Source organism: Cyphomyrmex costatus, unplaced genomic scaffold (genome assembly GCF_001594065.2).
Source record: "Cyphomyrmex costatus isolate MS0001 unplaced genomic scaffold, Ccosl1.0 scaffold685, whole genome shotgun sequence".
NCBI classification, from domain to species: domain Eukaryota; kingdom Metazoa; phylum Arthropoda; class Insecta; order Hymenoptera; family Formicidae; genus Cyphomyrmex; species Cyphomyrmex costatus.
In genome coordinates, this window is record NW_017280250.1 from 300,612 (window position 1) to 325,222 (window position 24,611).

Here is a 24,611-nt window from a genome sequence, read left to right on the forward strand (position 1 = left end):
TATTTACTTTTTCTCCACTTTCTTCAAATTTAACGTTATCGTTATATTGTTTAATATTTGTGTAATATTTCCTATAAAACTTTTTGATGTAACATAATGAATAAGTCGCAATCTCAATTTCAACGCGCCTCTCGTTTCCCTTCTTCCTTCCCACCACTGACGGCACGATATAAACGTCAATACCGGCATTATCGTATCCGCCGATTTGTGCACGCAGTCTCTCCCACAAAAGAACCAAAGGGGATGAAAGAGGGGAGGGGGGAAGAAGCATGAAATGAGCCGTCCTCTGCGAGACCGCCGGACCGAAGGGCCGATGCGAAACAATGAACTCTGTAATTTTCTCGAGCGACGACGATCTTCAAGCGAGACCCTTTTCACGCGCCACCATAGCCCTGGGCTTCCAGTTTTCTGTCCAGATGAGAGCTTCCACGTCGATCACGACGGGAATTGAGCGATCACGTCGCGATCCCGTACAACGATCAACTAGACAAAGCGTATACGAGCGATCACAATCGGAGATTGTTATTATTGCCTGTATTACTTTCTAATGTTTTTATTTTTTAATTATTTAGAAAAAAGATACTGATTAAATCGTAATAATAAATTGTTTTTATATAAATAGAAAATTAAATCTTTATAATTAGAAAAATTACTAAATTAAATTAATTATTTTTAGTGTGTATCTCATAGTATATGCATTCTGAATATTCAAAATGCTTCTACAAAAAAATAAATGGCAATTTTTTTTATTTTTTAGAGACTAGTATATTTTAAATATAGCCTTTTTACTAATCGATACGTCGATCGGTGAACGAGCACCTACGTGAAACGTCCTACAGAAGCTCCAGGCGTCGTATAATGAATTGCATTCGCTCGCGATGTGTGTGCCATTGCTATTACGTCAATAAATCTATTCGGAAAATCCGCCTCTTTTTAATTCGTTAAAATCGTTCGCGAATCGCGCTCGTCGATCGCTTGATTCACCTGTTATCAAATCCTTGTTTCGTCGACCTTCGTATAATTGATTCTATTCAGGACTGTATTCGAGAGCGAATTTAGCTAGCTCTTTGCAAATAATCATGTATCCAATTTTCGCAGATGAGAGAGTGACGTTTCATAAAATAATATCGAAGTTTTATCACATTATCTGTAAGTTTTTCTCGCAGTAAAAATTGTATTTTGAGGGCAGTGTTACAAGTAATTAAAGGAGCCATAGAAACTGGCCCTCATCAATTTTCATGGACTTTGGATATGTTGTAGAACATTAGAAAATATTATAATAGATTCATATTCTTTTTATTTGCTTATTTCAAAAAGTTCAGAGATTGAAACAATTTCTCGAAAATAATGGATTTTTTAAATTTTAAGTAAGTATCTTCAAAACTTATATGAAATATATAAAACAATGTTTTATACAAAAAAAGATATGATCTTATCATTTATCTCTTAATAACAGAGAATTAACATTGATTTAAAATGATTTCAAATTTTTTTTATACTCAGGAGTTGACCTCTAAACCTTAAGACAAGCAAATACAAAGGATACAGATCTAATATTTTTCGCAAATATTATTATAGCAAAGTATTTTCAAAATATTTGTATTTGTAAAATGTGAACGTTTCTTCAATTACTTTAATACAATATTCTTTAAAATGTGATATAATATCTGAACTCTAAAGAAACGTTCATTTTACAGTTCTCTCGGAAATACTTAGCTGGTATCCGTAAAAGGCTTTTTTCGCCTTTTACAATTCGAATAATACCTATATACATTACATTAATCGTACATTAATCTTACTCGAAATGAAGAATGACGAACGGATTCTGACATCGACTATCACTAGTCAACACGTGCTTCGAGCGACACGCCCTTATTATGTAATGTACGCAGCTTCTGCTAAATTAATTTCACGCTGTCGTCGTCGTCGCTAAATCGTGCGACGCACGCGCGGTGCAGTGCCCCGCAATTACTTAACAAATTTATGAAAATGGCTTGTTCACGAAGGACGGGTGTCCTTTCCCCGATGTCGTCCCGGCGCGACGACGTGACGGCCGCGTTCTCCTTTTCACACAAGTCGACTCTCCGGGAACCGTCGTGCGCTCAGCAATTACGGGAGCACATCATAAATATGAATATTTACTATCGTATATATTGCGCACCGTAAATTAATTGCATCCGGCCTGTCGCTTTTATACAATGATTATATCAACGAATCGATTCTAATTTATGAAAATTATTCAAGCTTCTATATGATTCCGATATCGCGCGGCGCATCTTCGAATGGCATTTTTCCGACTCTTCTCGATCTTCGTCTTCTTTTTCCTCCATCGAATATTTTCATGAACTGCTTCGACGACAATAATGACCATGATTAACCCTTAGCATATACGATTAAGTCATCCATGTCCTGTGCATTTCTTTCCTTTGAAATATCAGGAGCACTTGGCTAAGTGATGGTCTCAGTACTTGACTTTTTGTTTAATATACAACTTTATAAATGTTTATTTTTTTCTAAAGACGTTAAAGTATTTATAAGACGTATTTAATAATCTTTGCATGGCAAAAATAATAAAAATTAACCTGAAACACGAATGGACCATCACGCGTAGTAAAGAACCGGAAAATTATCATGTTAACTTAGAGTTAACCAGTGATTAACGATGTTGCGTTATCATTTTTAAGTACAGGTTTGTCGCAGCGGTGCTGTGGCGTTTTATGTATGTAAATACCGTGTAATCGAAGACACGAGCAATAACTTCATTACCGCGGACTAATTACGGGAAATTAGCATGAAACTAATTGCATCCCGCTAGCTTTCTATCGAGGTTTAATCAAAAGATGAGATATACATCGATATACTACTTGCGCAGAGATGGTGAAGGAAATAAAAAAATGAAAAAAGGGCCTGTTTTCTCAATGCGAGTCATTACGGCGAAGCCTATATACCATTGACGATTCATCGTGGCTGTTGAAGGTTCAGTTTCAAAGGATTTAAGGGAGCCTCGATTCGGTAATTAGCACAGAACGCACCTTGCGTCTTTTTTCGCGACACCTTAGATCATCCCGATAAAGTCAAATATTCGTCAACGTCGAGTATAACTCGCGAATACTAAGTGACGGGATTGATTTATCGCACGTCATCGATCGCGAATTAAAACACCAGCTGACAGTGTGTCCCGTATAGTCATCCAAATTAATTTGATTGCTTGTCACGGTTACAAATTTTTCTTATTGCTACTAAGAACGACGTATGTCTCCCCTTTAATCTTGTATGCATCACAAGATTTTTTGTTCCGCTTCAAAACAGATTTTATCATTACGCATTGTTAATCATCTTCAAGGTTATTACCTCTAAAATATATGATTTTTTTATATTACGGTTTTGTATAAAAATTGAGGTAAAAGAGAAATCTAATTTAGATGCAGAAAGATAAATCTAAAGTCAATTTGGAGATTATTTTATATTAGAGTATTATGCAAAAATTGAGGTAAAAGGGGAATCTAATTTAAATGCAGAAAAATAGTTTAAAGTTAATTTAGAGATTATTCGAAAGGAGGAAGAATTCGATCGATCGTACAGATAATGGTAAACATAAATACAAAAGCATTTAAATAAGCTTCTTTATTTAGCTGTCAAGCTTTTGTATAATATTTATTTGCTATTATCTGTATACGTTCGATAACATTGATTGTTTTTAATTAATGTTATCAAATTTTTGAGAAAGCACAACAAATGCCCGCTCAAGCAGCATTATCTACTTTTTAAAATACATCAACATATTGCACCAATGTAGTAGGGGAAAAAAGTGCATAGCGGTACGTACACGGCTGTGCGCATCTCGTACACACCGACACGAGTCGTGCGCATCGACGCGAAGTCACGACCCACTAATGAATGATTATGCTACAATTTGCTCCGGGACGGCAGCTATCGCAATTTATTAAATTACAGTGATCCATGCCCCGGCCGTCAGGGGATCCGGTAGTCGCGCGCGTCGCGGTTCGCGGGGATCATTTCCACCCGTCGATTTTCGATTTCGATTACACCGCGGGGAGACCTGCGAGAGCGTGCGCGGTCCCGGTCGAGTGTGAGTCGCGAGCGGCAACAATGGCATTCGCGACGAATGCGAAATGCCAGCCGAGGCTCTTTGCAAATTGCAATTGCTTCGCTGATTCGAGATAGTGGATTTATTCAAGTTATTTATCGAGTGTTTTGCGAGAACCTTTTGTAATGTGAGCGATTGAGAACTTCTATTGAGGTATTAAATTTTCATCATCATTAAATTTCATTTAAAGTTGCATCGATTACACGACGATCGTTTTATGATATTTATGTAGCCAATGACGTTGTTTCTTCTTTTCAGGTAATAAGTCTATATAAACTTTTCTTGAGTTATAACTTTTTGATAAGTTCTGCAGTTATCCAATTTGTATAAACATATTAAATATAACAATATAATTGCTAACGATAATCAAATATTATTCCAAGCAAAATTTTAATATGACAATAATTCCGTAAAAATTAATATTGAGAGAAATTGGATATTTTAGCGAAATGTTACTGATATCTCAACCAGTCAGCGAGTCATTAGTAAAACCAATCTGTTCCTTCGTGAGCTAATTACATCATAAACCGCTAATTACTTAACATTTAGATAATAATATTATCCAAATATTAAATAATTATTTTATTGATCTCAAACTAAATTATTCAGTTTAAATAGATTACCAAGCAGACGCAAGTTATCATTTATATATTTTATATTTCTCAAATATTACATTTTCTAAAAATGTACCGTAGTTTCAAGACATCTACATTTACATTTTTCTCTTATTAACATCTTTTTATCGAAATATAGAAAATTACGTCGTCGAAAAATATATGTTATTATTATAACGTAACTAATGTGCAACATACGCGGTCGGTGAAATAATTGCATTCAAAGTAATCAAATACTGTTCCAAGCAATTTTTGATTAACATCCTAAATACGAAATTCCACTCGGATATTAATTAATAACGAGAAATCAATAGTAATTAGTTAACTGGTAGAAGGACGAAATGATCGCAAGTGAGCGAAGACAGAAAAAAAAAAAAGAAAAATCCATCGTCTGTCTGACAAGCTCCTTGATGAGAGAACGCGAGGAGGCTGGAACAGGATGATGGGATGCTGGGCAAAGAGAATAGACGCAAGGCGAGTGCGGGCGAATCGCATTATCGGGGATATTTACGGGAATTCGCGACGGAATCGTTGCGTGTCCGGTGCCGATGCAGTCATAAACAACGGGGCCATTAATTTAGCCGCGAAGGATGCCCAATATCCTTCGGAAAGCCTCGACGGCAATGCACCGATAGGCAGCTAACGCGCGGATAAAATAAGCTTAGGGGCGTGAAATTGGCAGTAATTTTACAAGCCATAACGATCTACTAAATCTGTAAAATAATTAAGGGCGCAGATGTTCCTCCCGGACTACCCTCCTCATTCTCCTCCTCCACCCCTTCCTAAATTCATCGTCCTCGCTTAGCCGCCGTTACCATCACGGATCTTTTTGCTAGTCTTTGCTGCGGCCCTTTTAACAATTTCGCTATATATATTTCAAGAATGCGAACGTAAGGATGTAAAAAAATAATAAAAAATAATAGCTCGACCCATAAATATTGCTATTTATTCGTGAAAAGAACGACTATATAATAATTAAAACGTACGAATTTTAGAGATGGCTTTCGGGCGCGTGTAAAAAAAATCCACGCGAGTCCATTAGAGTGAAAACTGCGAAAAGAGCACACGGAATGAAAATTGCGAGGTACCGCGACGGGCCGCGCGTGCGGCCCGGTAATAAGATAGGAATTTATACAACGCGCGGCTTTTAGTTCGGCAGAGCAATTTCTTACGCTTACCGTGGCAATTTATGCGCGTATTACGTTTTAAACGGCGCACGCACTTACTTGTATTTCAAATTTCGGGGCGAAAGCGGGACGTAAGTATAAGGAGCGCCGTACTCTCAGCCGAAACGAGCAACCATACATTAATTCGGGCTTTATTAAATTTATTGCAACGTCGTAATTCGAGGGGCCCGACGCCCCCGCCCCCAGGGGGCGGCCCGCCCGCCTCTTATCAGCGCGCAAGGAGCGCTTCCCCATTGCGAAATCTTTACATCGGACCAAGCAATGCCTTGGGTTACTGTCCATGATGAGACGTTATGTACACGGTTTGGTATACGTGACACCATTACCGACATGGTCAAAGCTGACCGAAAGCGCGAAGTTACGCTCGATCGGCGTGAGCTGGAAGCTGCCGGAAAGACCACCTTGAAAGCCGGAAAGATCGGTACTTTCGATTTATATAGACGCATTACCATTATTTCATATACATTCTGCTTAAGATTTTTGCGCCAGAAATAACTTATGTTCAATTAAACAAAATGTTTCCACAATAACGAGCAGTTTTTTGAGAGACGTCCTGATGTGACGTTTTTAAGATATAGAATTCTTTGGAGAATTGTGTGTGTTGTGTGGATCAAATATATTTAAAAATTAATTTAAAAAATTATATCGCAAAACGATACAGATACTGACAAAGAATTAGAGTTATTATGACGCGTATTTATTATGTGTTTCATTTAAATTTCGTTTCAGAAATGTCGAATGTGATATTAGAACGAATCTTTTATTTTCTCTCTTTCCTAATCACTTTTACTTTCACAGATCTTCAGATTGATAACGTCAGAAAACACATAACGAAAATTCTTGCTAAATATATTAAAATAAAAGTACTTTTTAATAAAACAATATTTATATTTGACAGAATATACTTGTTTGAAATTTGTATAACCGAAAACATTCCTTTATTTTGAAATAGAATAAAAATCATATTTATGATTTTGATAGCTGTCATACAACTTGTGTCATTTTTTTGTTAGATATAACTTAATTTCAGATATTTGGTTACTTGTTTATTACCAAAATACAATAGAATGTATTTTTCAAATTTATTTTACATGAAAAAAATAACTCTGTTGAAATATTTACAAATTGAGGAATTAATACTGATTTGAAAATAATTGTGTTAAACTATCATTAAACTATCAAAATAATTAAGTAAAACTCAAACTGTGTGTGAGTGTTAAAATATCAAAACATTTTGCAACATTGCACATCATACATGAATTCCTTACGTAATAATTTTGATGGTTCAACAAAGTTAGATATTTTCAGATCTATATCTAACTATATAAATTTTTTTGGATATTTTAACAAAACTGTTTCTTCTATATATCGATGACAAATGTTTTCTTTGATACTCGTATTTTAATATATGTAAAATATTACAAAAAATGTTTTCACTTCTGACGCCACAATCTAAAATAGTTTATTATAAGTAGACAGAAGCTTTAAAATATTAATAGTACAATTACATTTTTTCTGTAGTATATTATATATACTACTGCTCACTGCAGAGAATTTTTTTGTTTCTCCTCTTTCTATACCTTATTTTATAAAATATTACCATTGATGATTAGGAAAGATTATAGAATAAAATTAATACATTATTTTAGAGTAAACACAAATAATTATTATTGAATAAATTAAACAAAACGAATTATATATGTTTGACATTTTATCAAACTAAAATGTCTGTACATAAATAAAGTAGTATTAATAGATTCAATAAATAAATATAAATAGTATGCTCTTTGCTTATTTATACTTGGTATATATTAAAAATAAAACTGAATACATATTGATTTTTCGCACCAATTTGTATAATATTGTATTTAATCTTGAAATATAGGTAAACAAATATACATCTGAAATTTTATTTATTTAATAAATGTGATTAAACATGAAAGAAAAGAACAATAATTTAATATTTTAATAAATTTACATGCTAATTTAATAATTTAAAAAATTTAAATGTTAACAATTTTTCCGCGTTTTATAATATTTACTTTATATTTATTTTTCATTAATCAATTAAGTAATAAAGTCAAAAATATCTGTTTAATCATCAGTTATATGTATATACTAAAAGTTGTACAAATAATATTATTAATATATTATATCTTGATTATAGTTTCCTGAACAATGTTTTCTAAAAGCGTGTTTGATATTATTCATTATTATATTTTATGTTGTAAATAGATATTTAATAACTTATATATACTTCAAGATTAAGTATTTTTAGTAATATAGTAGTTTATCTATCCTACCTTCTCTATTTTAAAATGGTGGATCTGTGAAATATCGTTGTTGTGTAATATTCTTTCACACACTTCTATTATTTCAAAACAGGGCACAATTTTACTCACTAATCCGATGCACAGCAGCGGAGAGTTGTAAAAAAACATTAAATCTATAAAATACAAATATATATACGAATTAAAGTAGCGTCCAAAGTAAACGTAAGTCAAAAATTACTTTCATAAATTTTTTATTTTTTCTCAAAAGTGAGATAAAATTCTTCAATCAAATAAGGACATCTAGTAACGATACAATTTTTAAAAAATGACTAATTTTATAATTAACAAATAATAAATCAATAAGATACTCACCCTAGGTTGCCCGAAGTTTAGTGTTACACGCGTAATACATTTCAAATGTAAATATATTATTATGTAGGTACTATTATATTTTCTATGAAATATATACACATATTATATACTGCACAATTAACGACCGATACATCGTGACTTTTTATATTACTTGAATTATTTCGTTCGTATATTTTACCGTGCGCAGACGCACTATCAAGCCGAGAACAGTCACGGATGAAAAAAAAAAAAACGGCGGAAGGTTCAATTATTCTCTCTACGTGAGAGATATCTGTGTCCGAAGCATTGTTAAAGTAACGTAATAAGTATTACGTGTATCACGACAAGACAACAATTTATCATTCTCGATTATCAGAAATGAATAAAGTATGTAAAGTATCTGCGACGAGATCGACAAGCAATCGTTTCGATTCACAAGTCGTTAACTGTTGGAGGTTAAGTAATTGCGTGACTTATAGTTCGTTCGCTTATTGTTCATAGTGATCACGCTTAATGTCTCGCAGCACTCGGCACGATCGCGTCTCTAGGTGTAATGTGACGACGACGACATACACAATACCTTACCCCGTGCCCGCCGGGTCGAGCCTCGCCACAGGAATAACAAGGTAACCTCTTGTACACAATAGCGCGTCGTAAAGAAACAAAACAAGTTTAAACACCAAGTGCCGAGCGTTGTGTAACTGCCAAGTTATGTCGCCACGAAATATTTAATTTAACATGAAATATAGGGTCCTTTGATAGAAACACGACAATAAGAAAATACAAGTTCTTTATTATATCTTTTATATCTCTTCGCGGGTAGACATTAAATTTAAAATGAGAGAAAAAATTCAACGGCAATCGAGAAAAGCTTCTCATCCAGACGATGAAAAGAAGGAAGACGATCGCGCGTTACGTAGAAGGAGGAAGTAAAAACAGACAGTCGCTAACGACCCGCGACCACCGCGATTCTATGTTTGCGTCTGTAAAAACGCGAGAAGCCGTTCTATCTCGCGATTAAATTCAGTGCTGATGCTGCCCGCTTTCGCAGGTGAATTTCAAACAGCGGTCTCCGCGCTCGATGCGGCATCGAAAGATACATATAAGAGACTGACGTATACGTATATATACCTTGCACAGCACAAGTGCGACCTGTTTATTGCCTTCTCGGCATATCGGTTCCGTCTCGCCGGGATCTCGACGTCGTTAAGCTCGTCCACCCAGGAAATAAAGATCTTTTACGCGAAAATGTTGTACGCATTCTTTGCAGATTAGTTTTGCCTTCCCTCAAACTGGATCCACGCTCGTAAAGGAATACCGCAACGCTAGCGTATTATGAGCGATATCTTCCGACGATTTAAAGGCACTGTATGTCAAAAGTGCACTGTTAATGTTAAAAAATATACATTCGTTAAATTCAAAATGTCGAATTATATCTAATTAATGTTATTTTTAATCGTTTTTATAGATCGTCACTATAATGTGTCGTTAATTTAACTAAAACTAAATAAAATTGAACAATTCATAACTCAAGAAATAGATCGAATTTGATTCAAATTTATTATTTACTGAGTGTATACGTAATATGACCGTCGCGCATCGTTTATTTTGAAATTACTGTCTAAAACACACTTTTGGAATAAAGAATGAAAATTGAACTAATTTTTTTCAAAGTCAATATTCATTCTTTAAAATGAGCTTCTACTCCAAAGAATTTAAAGAGTAAGCGATTCAACAACAGAAATGGATTGATTTACATTTAGACACATGGAAGTTAAAAATAATAAAATAATTAACTTAACGGATTGCATTACCATTACTTTATTGATTCTAACGATGCTCTAACAATTGCTTGTGTAACGTAGCTCGATACATATTTAGATCACTATAAGAAAATATGGAACGGCTTATGATTACATGTATACGTGTACATCGCGATATCCTTGAAAATCCCAGAAAAAAAATTTATTCCTATTTATTCGAAGAATTGAAGATAAATACGAGGATGAAACTTATGCGTCGCCAAAATCCGACCGTAATAACCAATCAAGCAGCTGTCATCGTCGTCTTGTCTTGCTTGACGATCGGTATGGAAAAGAGAGCGAAATATTGTATAAAATCCGGAGCGCCGCGGCGCCACGCAATACTCCGTGTATCGCTTCTTGGAAATAATTAACTGTCCGCGATAAAATGTTTTAGGTTAATGAAACATCCTTTTGTGCGCGCGCCATGAAGGGACGCCTTCATAAGCAAGCGGCGACATCCAACACAGCGCGGCAAATGACTTATTAGCAAAGTGACTTCGGAGCCGCATCGCGCCGCGCTGCGCCGCAACGCTCGCCGGCCGCAAAAGAGGACAACAAAATCGGCTGGTTATTAACCGCCGGTTGTCCGTCTTCAGACGACGGCGCGATGACGACTACCGGTGCGGCGGAACAGAGCGGCTCTCGTCGATTCGTGTCTGGCATCTGGTAGCCAGTGTACATGTTCCGAGAGAACACACTAGCTGTATATGTCCAGGGACGGTGGCTCGCGCACGCAAAGCACGGCTAAAAGTAAATTGGAGAGCGCGAGTACTTAGCGAATTTAAATATCGGCCGCACGGAAGGCAAGGTCACGTCAAGAGATTCCTGGTCCATGAAAATATCAAAAAAGCCGAAGGTGGCACGCGAGATTGTATTTCAAAAATATTTCAACGTAGAAATAATTATCTCTGAAATATGTGTTTATTTGCGCGTGTATTAAACATTAATGTTTGTCGTATCATTTATCAATACTTTTTTAATGCGATTTAAAATTACTTATTTGTGAGGAAGAAAAACCGTTACGGATGCGTGTGTGTGTTCCGTGGTTAATTAACACTAACCATAAAGTCCTTTTTGTCGTCTTTAAAATTGATCGGGTACCAAATCAATATTTTCAAAAAAATTCGTAATCGAGGACTCGCGGCGAGCTCGTCGAAGAAGCAAGAAACCGGCCCTGTGATCGAAGATGGTCGGTCGGTACCGGTCCGGGATCCATTCAGGTGGTGGATGGCGGTTTACGGTAAGGTCCCCGAGAAGATTGCTTATTAGGGAAGGCGCGGAGCTATGGAATAGAAAGGCCAGTGACAATTTGATAGATTGTGCTTTTTGTCGTCACGGCTTCGTCGTCGTTAAGGCTGGCACCGATGAAATTATTGCGTTTTTTGTCCGTCGAACAGCTAATAACGAGACGCATACCGTCTTATTTTGCGACCGAGAGCGCGTTACGCCATGAGAATTCTTCCTCATTTTCTTCTAATGTATCACATTCTGTGTAGAACCGCCTCTAGAGATGCTCAATTATTATTTACTATAATCATTCTGTACACGGTGTTATTGATGCTCTCTTTAAATAATTCAAAACAGTCTCTAAACAATCAATAAACACTGTGAAATTCATAATGTCAAATTACACCCAGTTTAAGTTATTTTTTATTATTTTTATAAGTCTCTCTCTCTCTCTCTCTCTCTCTCTTTCGCCAGTACTTTTACTCAATATGTCGTTGATTCAACTAGGTTATTTTTATAGTTAAACAATTTAAATTAAGTATTAAACGTATTAAATTACTCAGATTTAATTTATATTAAGTGCACCTCAATATAAACTTCATTTTGATATACAATGGAAGTTGAAAATAACAAAATGTTATATAACTCAAGGAATTGGGCTGCTATTGTTTCTTTGACGTCTAACAGTGTTATATATAATATCCAATATTGTGCAGTAATAATGATCGTCGCAATACAGACCGTTTAGAATATTTAATTTTTAAAGACTATTTTTGATTAGAGTTTATATATATAGACATAATTATCTAATATTTATAAAAAAAATTTTCTTACATTTTATGACACGTATATAAACGTGAATTGTAACAAAATAAAATTATAAAAATAGCGAAAAAGAAATTGAAAAAAATTGGCGTTTCTATATTCAAACTAATCGAAGGTTGAATATTGCTTATTCATCGAGAGAGAGAGAGAGAGAGAGGGGGGGGGATACGGATGTTTTCTCATTTAACGATAGAGGCACTGTACGACATTCAATAAGCATCTCGTAAAGCGCGTTCAACAAATCTTACGGACATTTTATTGGCATATAAATTAAGGTATCCCAGAAAGAAACTTCGTAGCATGCGGGAGCTCTAAACATCGAATCTGCATTTCTCTAGCGCCAACCTGAAGTAGATATACGTCGCGTAATGAATTCGTAGGAGATGCCATTATGCAAAACGTAAGCATGCAGATCGAATGCGTGTTACAAAATAATGCAATCTTGATGATGTTCTTATTAACAAAAAAGTCGCTTTTTCACTGTGTTGCGCGAATAAGGTATCCATGCAGCCCTGCGTCAAGCATAAACTGTTTTTTACTCGTCGCTAAATGTGATTACATATATGTAGTCATAGGAATGCGATGCCGTTAGTGCGAGTAATATCCTCATTTTAATGGTATTCAGCTTTACCGTGCATGTGTAATAGAAAAAAAAAGGTGGAGGTATTGATATTATTTTCGCAAAAGCGATATCGATCTTTCTTTTTCCTTGAAAAATCCTTAATTCTCTCGTATAAACGAGGCTATAATTCGAGCACGGCTATCATGCTGACTATGCCATTATCGTACTGGTTAAATGAAAACGCGTTTACAAGACGGGATCAAAGACACCTCGTGATAATGAAATCCATCTTAGAACGGCCCGCGGCGGATCCGATAAGTCGTTCGCGATTGCCACGCAAGGCGCTAGTTTACGCGCGTTTATATCGCCGCACGTGAGACAGAGAGCAAGAGAAATAGAAGGAGGAAAAAAGCATGTATGAAGTAATCGATGTGTGCTATGTATATATCCCGACGCGTGCGTGCAGTCACTGCGCTCAATTGACGTTCGCGCTAATTTTAGAGCGCGCCGCGCGGCACTCGCGAGCGAGATTAATCCTGTGAGACGCGGTGAAATTAAGGCCGATCCGTATCTTAAGGACAGACCGAGTTCGGCGTGAAGGGCACGACGAGACCGCGCGTGAGTGCCAACGATCTAATTAAACAGCCGTGCAATTAGATTTTGCCCCGCGGTCGTCCCAGTTTAACAACCGGTATACGTAGAATATACACGCGGTACGACAAGTGAACTTGCAAAACCTACTTTGCACTTCATACATCTTACTTTGAAATTTTCGCGTCAATCGTGATTAGGTATCGTTAGTCAATCGTTCATTTCAAGCCGGTTTCTCGTTACCATCAGTCAGTTGTTCGATCTATGTTATTTACTACATGACTAATTGTTGCCGATGAATAAGCATAAAAAGTGCTTCCTAAGACAGTTCCAACATTTTGATCAATTAATGAGATTTTATTAAACAGTTTTTTTTTATATAATTATACATATATTATATATACTTATTATTAAACATAAATCGATTCTTTATTTTCAATATTTAATTGCTTATTTATACTTAATGATTAATTTATTGGTACAATGAGTAACCAATTGTCGAAGAGGAAAAATTGGTACGTGATACGGTCAGTTAAATAAAATATAAGTAATTGTAACTGCAAATATCTTATAATGATAATAATGAATCAATATTCAGCCAATAATCAATCTATATATATGTTGTAATTAATTTTGAAGTTTTTTGTATTATTGACTTAAAGGATCAACACAATTTTAATACGAAATCCATAACCGTAAAGATTTTAATACCTTAAAACATTTGTTAGCTACGAGAGTCTCGCAACGTATGGAAGGAGTAGTGAGTGGTAGCTCCATTCTCGCGATTTAACTGCATCGATATCTCGCTAAAAATATCGCGTTCGAAACCGCGCCCGTGTAACTCTGCTACGATAAATTCGTTACTCTCTCACAGATAAGATACATTTTTATTCTACTTTCGGCCGTGCGCGTAGATAAAATATTTCCGAAGCGCATGGTATCTTTTATATACCGGCTGCATTTAGACGCTCGATTTAACTGAAATGCGAGCACGCGTAATAAAGAATAACTCGCGGGCTCTTGTATCTAGAAAGGCGAATATACTACATCGCTGTGTGATAAAAGTAAGAAGAGTAAATTCCCTCTTCCGCGATTAACGCGATAATTAGGATCTAATACCTCGGGAACGGGTCGAGCAACCCCGCCCATTTACTAAATAATGGAAAAATAAAGAATTCAGGGCACCAATACTTGCCATACGCATAAAATACTGCGCCGTTTCTATCAGAGATCGGAACTGGAATCCTTTACCGCGTAGCAGTTATGTTACCCAAATCGAACGTGGTGGTCGAGGGTTAAGGCTCACCGCGTGCTTCGAATTTCGACGAGCAGCCGTGTGCGCACAAAGAGAGAGGGAGAGAGAGAGAGAGAATCTCTCTTGATCCTCCGAAATAAAATCACTGCGCGTTATCGCCGTTAACGATCCGGATAGAATATCGAGGATCGCGTAACCGCGCGCCAGGTATATAGGTACCTCCGCACGGTCGCAATTTGCAGTAACTGTTTCTCGGAACGGAACAACTTTTTTTTTTTACAAACGCACATTTATTAGCGCGACCGTGCGCGTCGATATGGAGCGCGCGCGGAAAATACATAGCAACGTCCGCAGATAATACCATGCTGCCTTACGACTCTGCCGACGAGCGACTACAATGAGAATAAATAGGGCAGCAGTGGCTGTGGATAGCTCGTGAGAGAAAATAAAAATAGGCCCGAGCGATCGCTGTTTCCACGCGTCGTAAACCTACGAACGAGGAGAAATAAACTCCGAAATGACACTGCTCGATCTTCCACGAGCTCGCATGTATTCGCTGTCAGTCTTAAACTCGGGACATATCTTACGGAAACTTCTGAGAATGTTGAAAAGTTCGTAATATTGTGCGTTAAAAAAGTTGATCTTCGAAAAAAATGTGCGTTGAATTGTCATTAAGTTTTTAATATTGGAAAAAGTCCTGTTGAATTAATTGGAATTCTAGTAGATTCAATCCGGAATGTATAAATCAGACACTTACATGCAATTAAATCTATGAAACATTCTATCTCATTCAAGATAACCAGAAATTCAATTATACGATAATCAGAATTCTAACGTATATGATTAAAGTTTGTTACGTTTATACTTCTTGTTGGTTATAAAATCAAAGTTTTTTTTTCTCAGTATGTGAAGCAGTATTCTTTTTATTCAAATTGGATCCACGAGTAGAGTTTCATAATATTTTTACCAGTCATTTGTTATATCTAAGCCAACATCGTTAAGCATATCGCAATCGCTTTGCACGTTTCAAAGGTTAATTAATCCCAGACAAAATTATTTTCGATACGGTACATGCGTCCAAACACATCGTGACTTATACACGCCTGTGGGCTGATATAAATTGCCTCCTCCGCCCACTCAAGTGCCGTCTTTAATCGCGGCGACCAGATCGATCATTCGGCGCGACTACTCGCGATCTCGCGCGATAATTAATATCCGAGCGTCGCGATTTACGCGACGGGTGGATAACAATCGTAGCAGAAGACGAGGAGAAAGAGGAGAGTAGGAAGCCGACGTAGGCTCCCCCGGCGTAGTTATATGGAGGGTACACTGTCCGCGAGTCTCGCACGCGTGCCTTTATTAAATATTGCGTTTAAATGACTCTGTAACGGTCGACGAGACGCATAGTCCGCGCTAACGAGCGCCACGACAGCGCTCTAACGAGGCGCTCGACGCCCACGCGGTTTTCTGGGTTTCAAACCACGCCAATTTCCGGAATGACTCCCTCGGTGTAACGTCAACATGGCACCACTTTTCCACGAAACACACGCATTACCGTTGTGACAAAACTGTAAATTGAATATCGATCGTGTTCCGTGTCGGTCCCCGTAACTTATACGACCGGCACGTCCGTGTCGTGTCGCCGATCGTTAAACCCAGCTCGGAAATGAGTTCCAGCGACTCAGTAACGTGAGGACGAAACTGTCGATGGGATAGTTTGGTGTCAATCGTACCATCGATAGTAAAGTAAGATAGTAAACAGGACATTGACAAACTTGGAACTATCCTTCACCAATTCTGAATGAGCTGTGGATATATTTAAAAAAAAGTCTAACTATTAAATGTGTGTGTGTGTGTGTTGTGTGTGTGTGTTAAGTAAAATAATTTTAATCAAATCTTTTTGGTTAATGTGTAATAAAAAATAATTTTAACTTTCTAAATATTTATAATTTTTTTAGTTGTTTCAACATCTAAACTTTAAAATAAATATAGATACAAAAATTATTTTTGCTCTACAAAGCCCATCAAAATCGGTGTAAAACAGTTCCGACAGTTCTCTTGTAAAAAAAGAATTCCAACAAGAAACATGAATAAAATGTGTATTCTGATCATGTCAATCAAAATTCTGATAATTAAATTTGTGACAATCTCAACTAGAATATTTAATAGATTTGACTATAAGTATTTGATTGTACCTTTGTGTGTGATGAACCTATCAGAATTTCAATTAATGCAATCTGATTTTTTTTTCAATGTAAATCCTGATACATAGAACGATGATACACATTTTAACTTGCCTATATTATTCGAGAATCTTGTCAATATTTTTTAAATTTATATATGCCACTCGCAAAAAGCAGACGTCTAAAAAAAACGAGAAATGTTTATGTATAATCTATCATTCTTCAAGTGACATACGATGTCACGGCGCAAAAAATCATTGCGATTATGAAAGTACAAAAAACTACGAGGGTCGTAGATACTCGATGTCAACACAGTGAATGTCACATGACATTAGTCGATGACGTAAAAGACAAAATCACAGCTTGTAAGCAGGAGAATATCATTTCGTGCTAAGCGCGTATTTCAGTTGCCGGTGTCACCTGTCGGCACGCTATCACGACAAAATACCAGGTTCGCGATGAAAATTACTTCGCTCCGTGACCGGCGATCAAACGCGATCGGATCGAACGTATACAAATGACAATCGACCTCGTCCGAAGGCTATAAAACTTACCGTCACCGTTCACACGCGTGATACAAATATATCCGTAATTTTATACAAAATTGCTGCTCATTATGCGTTATTATCAGCTCGAGAGAACAAGTTAACCGGCGTTGTTTTTGTCGGACAGCAAAACTTCGCCCCACATAAGTCATATCGTTACGCGATCACGAGATGCACAAAAAAATCAATTTGATTTAATCACTTATTTTGAATAACGCGACACTGATGGTACGGGGATATAGAATTGCGTTACGATTTTACGCACTCGTGCAGTTTGTAGCGGCACAAAGTTGCGGTTAAATAAATTAATAACAATTATAGTCGAGAATAATTGACGCCACTAACGATATTGTGCATTAATTAAAATCGCCGACGAACGAATGAGTACGCTTACCGTGCATATTATCGACATTTAACTATTATTGAGCAATTTAATAATCGATCAGATTTTAAAATAATTGTTAGTAATTAGTACTGATCAAATATTGAGACACCGTTGTTGTAAATATAATTTTGTAAAGAAGGACAAAGTATTTTTTTTCAATATCTACATATATATCTTATCATATTTTTCTCTTTTCAAGAGAGATTTTTTTATTTTTATATAGTTATTATTATTTGTATTTACTTTTTAGCTGTTAACTAATAGTTTTTCTCTATTAAATTAATTAAATACAATAACCATTTCCAAAATGTTTCGCTATAAACGTAGAACATATTTCTGAAGTGCCACAAGTTTCCAATATTTTGGATTCGGTCACTTACAAGATTTCTATGCTGACAAGAGGTGCGTTCCACTTGACGCTTGCAACGCTCATGGAATCATTTCATCCTTGTTGTTTATTAAATGTTAAACAAGGACAAATAACGCTCGCAAGCGTTGTGAGCGCCAAGTGGAACGCACCCAAGACAGTCACATATGTAATTATTACGGTCTAGTTAGTAGAATCAAATCGCAAATAATCGAACGTGACACTCACTGTGCATATCGTTGGCGTCTGTCCATGGACTTTATTGCTGTTCGAAGGAGGCTCCGGCCCTTTCGGAACATCCAGATGCGTTCGAGATGGTAGAGGCGACGAAGTAGGAACGTTACTCGAATTTGGGACGTGACTCGTCGGTAGTGGCGTGCCAAGTGGAAGATCTGGCCGGAAAAACCACGTGGGCCACTGTAACGAAAAGCAAAGTCGATTTTATTCGAGACATTCATTTTTCCTACATATTTTCCGTCAGTTTATTGATAACGAGATTGAGAATAAGTTACGCATGTCGAATGTGTCAAATTTTTTTTTTACTGATTACACACACATATTCTTGATTGAATTTACTAAATATATTTCATAAAGTAGAAACATATAATTTTGAGTGGACATTACCTTTTATAATTTACAACTTTATGGTAAAATATCTTGATTAAACAGGATTAATATATAATAAGATATTTATTGAAAATACAGATCACTTTTACATATAATCTTTTTATAGTTACATTTATGTAACTATAAAAAGTTTACATTTATGCACATAATTTTTAACTTTTATCGTCCAAAATGAGTTCCTAAAAGAAATTACCATCAATATAAATTTCTTTTCACGTAGTACTTAAAGATTAATTTATAGCCAGTATTTTTCTTTCCTTTTTGTCGCTTATCGCTTCCGACAGCATACGGCAACTGTATTCTTGACGCGGAAGGAATAACGATGTGACGAAACGGCACTGCGATCTTATCGGAATCATCTCGTTAGCGATAAAATAAAACCAGCTGACTGTACGAAACAGAAATCACCTATCTGTCAACGCAAAATTCGTTACGTCAAAAATATTTCCTTAAGATTATACGTTGGCAAGCAATGAAGAATAAATTATAAACATTGTTCGTATTTTTTTAAGTAAAATCTATAATAACATTCTTGTGTGTGTGTGTGTGTGTGTGTGTGTGTTGTTGGGACGAATTCATTAATCTAAATCTTGTTTAAATCTTATGTACATGTCTAATTAACTCGTTTCTCAAGCCAAAGTGAAACTTTTTAATTTCTTTGCATGATATTTAATTCGTAATACCCAACTATTTATATGTCAGTTTATACGCGTCAACTTAAAAAATAAATACACACTCCGTAGATTATATCAAGATATTAAATCTTATTTATACCTGATAGCAATCTAAAATTATAAGCTGAAATAGATAATTAATAATATGTTCGATGTAGACAAAGTTACTTATCTCTGGCATGACAGATGTATGTATATGTATAGCGATAAACATTACCGTTCAGAAATTTATATACCTATATTTGAAAAACTACTTCACGAGAAAGTAACATAATCTTTCTACAAATTTACAGTTACACAAATGAAACGTAATGCCGACTGCTATAAACATTTAAACCGAGAGTGGAGCACAATAGAGGGGGGGTTAATAAACGAGCTCATCCATTTCATCGCTCATTACATCGTGATGTGCACGGAACCCAAAGGTCTCTCTGCTGTTTCGGTGGATAAAGGTCCCACTGTGAGCGGTGCATTGGAGTGTCGCCGCGACTGAATATGAGCGCAGCTCCCTAAGATAGATGACATAAGCCCCTGACCCTGTAAGAAGCGCACTCGCCGAGCGCGAGGTCGTCGCGCGTGTGGTCCATTGAAAGTGTTTCTTATAGAAGAACCGGCCCGCTAAGAGAGAAGATGTGCTCTCGGGAAGAGAAAAGGAGCCTCTCTCGTTGCGTGCTCTCGCGCTGCGCGTCCCGTTTTCACCGTGGTACGCGGTAAGGACTTTTTGATCGTCCTCGACGGAACCGGTGAGGTTGCGACACGAATTCCATCCGATTAATCGTGGCCGCGTGCGCGATTCGATCCGCCCCGATAAAAACTCTCTGCTACCAGACTTATCGTTCGTTCTAGCGCCGCTCTGTCGCGTATTTTCGATTTTCTTTTTCCTCGGCGTCTCTTCGTCAGGACTATCACGAAAATAAGTAATCCGTAAAATATGAGACCACTGCTCTAGCAAAAAAGATTCTGCACCAATCTTTCAGTGTATCGAAATCGAATTATCCACCGATAGCGCGTGTCGCGATGCGGTCTTTTCTGCGTCAAATTTCCGTTTATATACCGTGGAAAATCTTACGTCACGTCGTTGCTGTAATACACCGTGCGTTTTAGTTATTTTCGTGCCCGAAGGCTTAGCATCAGCGCACCATCAGGCACTATTGGTCACGACGCAGTGTAGAAAGTCAGTTACCCGGTGGAAGGGACACAGGAGGGGGAGGAGAAAAACGATTTCAGGGTGGTCTGGCGAATGTCTCTTGTCGTTGGCTCGCGCGGGATTTAACGCCAAAACCGAAATAACAAACTCCTAAAGCCCGTGAGTTAACGCGCTACTTCGCACCGTTTCGACGCTAGTGATATTTTCTGTTTACCGTAACGGTAGTCCACACGCCGCGAAAATAGTTCAACATCGATGGACTCGAGACATGGGCATTTTAACTCTCTCCAAACTGGAGCGTTCAAACTTAACGAATAAATTGTAATTCGACATCTGTGACAACAGCTACAATCTCTTTTCCCGAATATTGCGTTTCATCGTGTATTATTACATATTTAAATAATTATTAGTGACATATTAATTGTTTTTAGAGACATTTTCATTTAAAAGTTAACAAAATTTAATTTAAATGATAATAATAAATGTAAAATTAAAAATAATTAATTTTTAGCCATCTCTCTTAAATACACATTCGATATATTTAATATAAAAAGATCGACATTTTACAAATACTTTAATCGAGATTTTTCTCTAGAAAATGAAGATAAACTACAAATTTGTGGCAAAAATTGCGATTGGAGTGGCTCTAGACATCAGAGAGATGTATTCTATCTCAGCGTATACGATGCGAAGTATTATCGCCATTTTTTCCGCTCTAGTATGAGAGCAACAACGGTATTTGCGCGAGGAAGCCGCGTGTAATATCGGGCGGACTATTTTTATACGAGGGATATGCTCTCGAAAAACGCGGCGTGGTATTCTCCAAATTCCACGCTGGCGAATCATCGTTCTGACCGGCCATGCGCTATAATATACATCCGCCCGAATATTCCGTTTTCAGACGAGAATATCGGATAAAACAATTTTGTCGTCACGGAAGTTACCATCGATGGTCGAAATAAATAAATAAGATTATATTTTTTTCTGAGAGATACTTTATGAACTTATAAATTCTACGTAATTTAAAATACAATGGAAAATCACACAGCTAAAAAGTAGTCTAGTTGGAAGTTAATGTATTATATAATACGTTATTTTATTCGTTTTAAGCTTGAGAATGTGTTTTTAATATAAGATAATGTGTGACGTTATATTAGGTATATATTATGTAAAAGGTACTTGGAAGAGTTAATAACATCAATGAAAACGTTTATGAGGTATACGATCAAGGATCGTGCTTGATTGCGCAGAATCCTGAAGACGTTTTGTATAGCGAACAAAAAAGTACCTGCAGTCACGAAATGTCACATGTTCGATCCATGACAAGGAGCGTGACTACAATCGACTCTCTCTCTCTCTCTCTCTCTCTCTAATCGCTAGGAATTCCTCATAAATCAAGGAAGGAACGCGCGTCTCGCAACAAATCGCGATTTCTTAACGTACGTTCATAAACAATTGATTTTTAGAAAAAATATTTAGCAGTATCAAAAATAAAATAATAATTCAAACTTTGAAACATTCGGAAATTACTTTAGACAGCAATCGCAAAAAAAATTCAAGTCATTTCGAATGTCGTGTCAATTGCACGGAATTGAATTAAAAATTATCACGGAAAAAATTATTGTGAAGTATCTTTAGCAGAAAAACACAGACCTGAAAATAATTCTGTCGAACCATTTATGACACTGAAACATGATGAGCAATACTACGAACGGTTTGGGTAACCAATTAAATGGAAATATATTTAGCTATAATAAATTTTTAGCTAAAATAAAGCCTAAAGCGGCTTCAGCAAGATCATTTCCGTGTGGTGCAAAAATTCGTATATAGGATCAAGCGCGTTCAGAATTAAGTCTCGCGCGGCAATTTATCAGAATTTCACGCGAGCCACACGCCGCGAGAGGATCGCTTTGCGATTTTCCACGGTTACACGGGAAGTGACATTATTCGTATTGCGTCGGGTGGCGATGGTTCGAAATTTCCAGAGGTTGCGTCTCGCGTGTAATGACGAAGTGAGGATGACCCGACGAGAGGAACACGAGCCGAGCACCGCTTTATTAACGAGCGGTCTGGAAGAAAGCCGACCGACTGCGTGTATCTATGCGTTTAACGCACGTAATATACAGGCATGTTGCGCATATATTACGTTACACGTGGCGTAATATACGGATACACGCGCACGACCTCCCCCCAATAGACAATAACGACGAGGACGGTCGTGCAGGTAATTGCCGCCATTAGGACGTTGTACCGCAAATGACTAAATAACGAATTTATGCTTTCCTGAAATCCTCGTAGAGGCCTTTCATAGACCGAGAACGTGCACTGCTAATGGAACGTCCACGCTTAAATTATGAGAATTAACAATCCCCGGTGCAGCGATTCTAATCGCTTGTTTATTTCGATAGAAATTTCATAGATGAGATGTATTTCGAGATTTTTCATAAAGCGAGACATCGTGTAATGCATTTCGATGGTGGCGTTTCTTAAGAGTCTCATACATTTTATAGATATACATTAAAGAAAACGAGTAACTTCCGCAAAGTATCCCTCCACTTGCGTTTCAACGAGTATACAGTATATCTCAATATCGCGAGCAACGTTTACCCGGAGTAGCGTAATGTGTGGCAGCCTGGAGGAAACCTCAGCGCTATACTCGATACATTGAAGCGGTTTTGCTGCCGAGAATAAGTGAAAATTACGGTAGCCCCTCCCCCCCACCCCTCAGGCGAAGGATGTTATCGGCCGTTATGACCCGGTGGGCGAATGCCGTTCCGAGACAACATTCTATACCGTTTCGGACACGCCGCGTCGCGGAGGGGGCCCTCTAATCGCGCTTTTCACCGAACATTGCACTTACGTCAGCGCAATCCGGCGACGGTATCAATTTCATAGGCGACGCGCTACCGCGAGCGCGCCGCGGGATAACCCGTGCCGTAAAAGCGCCGAGGAGTTCAGCCTCGTGTTCGACCTATGCAAATCCGACGGCCGTATGTATTTATGTATGTATTTACTCTCATCCTCGACCTCCGGCGCGCGCGAGACGAGCCTCCGAAAGCGAGCGAGCGAACGATCGATCCCCTTTGGGCATCAATAATGTCGCCGGTGTCTCGCGGTCATAAAAAGATATTTGGAATTTATAACAGATGGTGTATGGATCATAAAATACACGCGTGATAAAAAGTAAGTAAACACAATTCCGAATGAATAAAATTAATTCAATATGATTGGCTTGTTAACGCTAGAAGTATCAATACTTTAGGTTCACTATAATGTCTATAATATAACAATGGAAAGGACGATTTTGCTGAAGTATCTAAAAATAACTTTGTTGGATCACAAACACACAACAAAATATACGTAATTGAGTAGGACGCTTAAACTGGTTGTTAGAATGTCCAAACTTTTTACAGCATTGTGGCTCTTCGTGTTTAAGATTCTTATGTAATTATTTTGATAGTCCACAGCAAAATTATTTTTAGATCTAGCTAGTTAAATTTTTAGATTTTTCAGCAAATCCGTTCTTTCGGTCTAAGATTAACTTTAATGTCAATTTAATTTATTCTTTGTTTTTTTCTAATTCCAAGACTTGGAAAAAGACAAGCGTTTAACGAAATTTTAAATTTAATCTTATATTAGTGAAAACAGGCCTTATTCACTAAAAAATGAAAAAACAAATAAATTACTATACCATAAAAAAGATCAATAATAAGATTGTTCAGTATTTTTAGTTTTAATAGATATAATTATATATAAATTTAATTATATATAAAAATCAATAAATATTGAGCATTTTGTTGTGCAAGAGATTCATTTCTCGAATGTAGTTTAATTTTTGACTGCGTATATACCTTGCAATAATTAATTTTTTATTTTCTTACACCT

The 24,611-nt window shown here is 36.8% G+C and overlaps 1 protein-coding gene across 1 annotated transcript in view; it reads right to left on the reverse strand.

Moving 5' to 3' along the window:
• Positions 1-24,611, reverse strand: part of LOC108780128 (uncharacterized) — a 96,835-nt gene that overhangs the window by 51,679 nt on the left and 20,545 nt on the right. The window contains exon 2 of the mRNA XM_018547722.1: positions 18,507-18,695. Within this exon, the coding sequence (XP_018403224.1) occupies positions 18,507-18,695 (189 nt within the window). The remainder of the gene's footprint in view (positions 1-18,506; positions 18,696-24,611) is intronic.